This window comes from Frankliniella occidentalis, unplaced genomic scaffold (assembly GCF_000697945.3).
Source record: "Frankliniella occidentalis isolate FOCC.00 unplaced genomic scaffold, Focc_3.1 Scaffold110, whole genome shotgun sequence".
Taxonomy (NCBI): domain Eukaryota; kingdom Metazoa; phylum Arthropoda; class Insecta; order Thysanoptera; family Thripidae; genus Frankliniella; species Frankliniella occidentalis.
Window position 1 is genome coordinate 216,391 of NW_026267238.1, and position 3,320 is coordinate 219,710.

The window sequence follows — 3,320 nt, forward strand, 5'->3', positions numbered from 1 at the left end:
CTCAAGAAGGCGCACTGCGGCTACATCTCCGAACCCACACTGGAGAAAAGCCCTTCAAGTGCACTTTGTGCCACAAACAATTTTCTCAAGAAGGCTCACTGCGGATACATTTTCAAACCCACACTGGAGAAAAGCCCTTCGAGTGCACTTTGTGCCACAAACAATATTCTCACGAAAACTCACTGCGGCTACATCTCCGAACCCACACTGGAGAGAAGCCCTTCCAGTGCACTTTATGCCCCAAGAAATTGTCGGCAGGTTATGCACTTCGGGCACATCTTCTAACCCATACTGGAGAGAAGCCCTTCGAGTGCACTTTATGCCAGAAGAAATTTTCAAGATCTGACCATCTCCGGGCACACCTCCGAACCCACACTGGATAAAAGCCCTTCAAGTGCATTTTATGTCAGAAGAAATTTTCAACAAATTAGGAACATCTCTAAATTCCTCTGGAAAGAAGCCTTTCGAGTGATCTTTATGTCACAAACAATTTTCTAGAGCTGGCACACTGCGGGGTTATTTTCGAACTCAAAAACTGGTGAGGAGACCTTCGTGTGCACTCTATGCCATAACTTTTTTTTTGCTTCGGGCACATCTATAGACCCGCTGGAGAGGAAGCCATTCGAGTGCATTTTAAGCTAGAATAAATATTAGTTTAGTTGCTGCAAATTGCTGTTTTTGATGATCAGGAGGTGTTGTATACGAAAAAGGGCAAAGCAAGACTGTTCATTCTTCTGAAAACCAATAAATGAATCTATTAAATAAAATGGCGTATTTTATGCTAATCTCTTGTTCACTTTGAGCTCGATATTTTTGGGCAGCCCCGAGGAGAGTAATCGTGCCGAATGAGACGAGCCTCTGGCGGGGTCGCCTTCTGGTCCGGCCGCGCTGCCGACTGCCTGCGGCTCTCCGCACAATCAGAGTGACAAACCCCGCAGTAAAAACATCCCCGAGAGTCATACGGGGCGCGACACTAAAATAAATGGAATAACGAATGAACGGTGCAATACAATCGAGGGGGCAATAACTCCGGGAATCATGTGTACACCTGTCTGGGAATCATCAGGATAAAAATTGATCAAAATCAATAGAAATCGCTTAGAATAAGCGGGAAACTAGAGAAATAAGTACAAATCATTCGAAATAAGCGTTTTATACCACTAAAAACACCCGAAAAACCTAAGGAATAATTCTAAGCGGACGGGAATCACCGGGAATCAAGAATTTCGGGAATCATGTGTACACTTCAAAAGGGAGTTATTGCCCCCTCGAATACAATAAAACTCGCGGGAGCGCGCGCGGGGGGCCCGCGGTGGCGCGGCGGCACGGCCCGCTCAAGATGGCCGCGCGCGCGGAATATTGGCTGTTTTGTATGCAGGAGAGGCGGGAGCCAACCAAAAGTTCTCCTCTGTCGATGTCTTTTTATTCTCCGCGCCGCTTCTTCCTCCTTCCCCTCCACTTGCGCCGTGTCCACATCTACGACGTTCTCTCGCGCCGCTGCGCCATCCCTCTTTGCTTCCCTCCTCTTCCTTTTTTTTCCCATTTTTTTTATCATTTTACTGGGGCACGGGGCATCCATCTATCCAACTCTTCCCGCTGCTTACTCGTGACCCCGTCTTGCGCCGCAGCCGTACCGTGTGCATGTACACTCGAGTTTCCGCCACGTTTTTGTTATTTTACTGTGTTGTACTGTAATTCTATGCATTTTACAGACGTTTACAGTGGTCCCACTCCTTTGTTTTCAATTTTTTCATCTCTGTATTTTCTAAACGCTAAAATGGTCCCCACTTGAAAATTGAACGCTATACGTATGTCTTGGAGGGTTCAAAAGGTGCGAAGTGCCCTTGAACGGAAAGGTTGACATGAGACTTTTATGTACGTGCACGTACCGTAGGGTGTAATTTTAGCAGGACAAAAAAAAAAAAAAAAAAAAAAAAATCCAAAAAGGAAACTAGCTGCTCGTACTATTATAACCGCATTAAAGGGCGCCCCTGCTTGCGCTAATTTTTCCGTCGCGATAAGAATCCGACGTGGTGTTAATGACGCCGTTGTGCCTCACACGAGACGAGGCGGCATTTCTCTCGAATTACGAGCCGAAAATAGCGCAGCTCTCGAGGTCGAGGTACGAATTGTTCACACCCACACCGCCATTATTATGCGTTGTTGTATGTGTCGCGTGTGATATAAGTTCCGTGAGACACAGAAGAGGCGCAATGCGTAATAAAGCAGATCCCCCTTTTAATCCAACTTCACTATAAAACGACATTATCGCGCGGATCCCTCCGTCCCTCCCGCGCGCCGATCGGATAAGCAAAGCATATGCGAGCCTTCCTCCCCTCTGGCCGCCCGGGCCGCTCGGGCCGCTCCCCCTTGTAATGAATGGAGCAGCCGGGAGTAAATCGGAAATAATGCGAATTAAAAGTTTCCTAAATCGATTTCGGCGCCCTCTCGACTTACTTTGGTGGTGGTGGTGGTGAGGAGCGCGGGGCGCCGTGTTCTTAACACCTTTTGAGTTTGAAGGAGCTAAAGGGAGGGGGAAGGATGTAGGGGGGATGTAGTGTTGTGATTGGAGTGAGAGGGAGAGAGGAGAACAACATGCTTCTTGTGTCCACACACACACACGCACACGTGCGCGCTCACGAACATCCTGTGCTTTACACTTAGCGGTGGCAAGTCTGTCCTACATCCGCACGTCTTCTCGGTGGTGGTGCGGCGCGCGGCTCGTGGGGAGAGTGCGAGGAGAGGGGGTGAGGGGTGGGAAGGGGTCGCTCTGCGGGGAGAGCCGAGGGGGGCTCATACATATTGCATGTCATCCTCGGGGACAATATATATCGCGGGGGCTGTATATCGAATAAAGTGGAGAGCGGGTCGCGCGCCACGCCCCAGATTCGCGCAAAAACGCATTAAAACGACCCGCGCTCGCGCTTTTGCTCAAATCCGCTCAAATCTCACCCTTGCGCGCGCACTCTTCTCTGCTCACTCTTTTCGGGAGAGGGGTTGGTCGCTTTGTGAGTCATTATCGTCACGTCGTCTCGCGTGTCACACCGGGTGACGTAGACGTCGTCGTCGTCACCCACTCGCGTGCCGAGCCTCTCCGACGAGGAGGAGGAGGAGACCCTCAACGTGATGGGCGCCGTCACCCTTGTGGTGGCGAAATTGTTGGATCCGTCCGCGCGGATTACGGTCGGTAGGTGATTTTGGCTGCTGCAGGGCGGGGCGGGGTGGGGTGGTGCGTGGTGGAGGGTGGCTGCATGGCCGTATCACCCAGCAGATTACCGGGCTTACGTCGGATTACCGCGTGTCGCGGTTGTTGGAGGGCC

General features: G+C 50.6%; 1 protein-coding gene across 1 annotated transcript in view; it reads left to right on the forward strand.

Moving 5' to 3' along the window:
* LOC113205553 (protein krueppel-like) overlaps positions 1–759 on the forward strand; it is a 7,404-nt gene extending 6,645 nt beyond the window's left edge. Inside the window, exon 2 of the mRNA XM_052270104.1 lies at positions 7–759. Coding sequence (XP_052126064.1) covers positions 7–383 — 377 coding nt within the window. The 3' untranslated portion in view covers positions 384–759. The remainder of the gene's footprint in view (positions 1–6) is intronic.
* Positions 760–3,320: the final 2,561 nt, after the last annotated feature.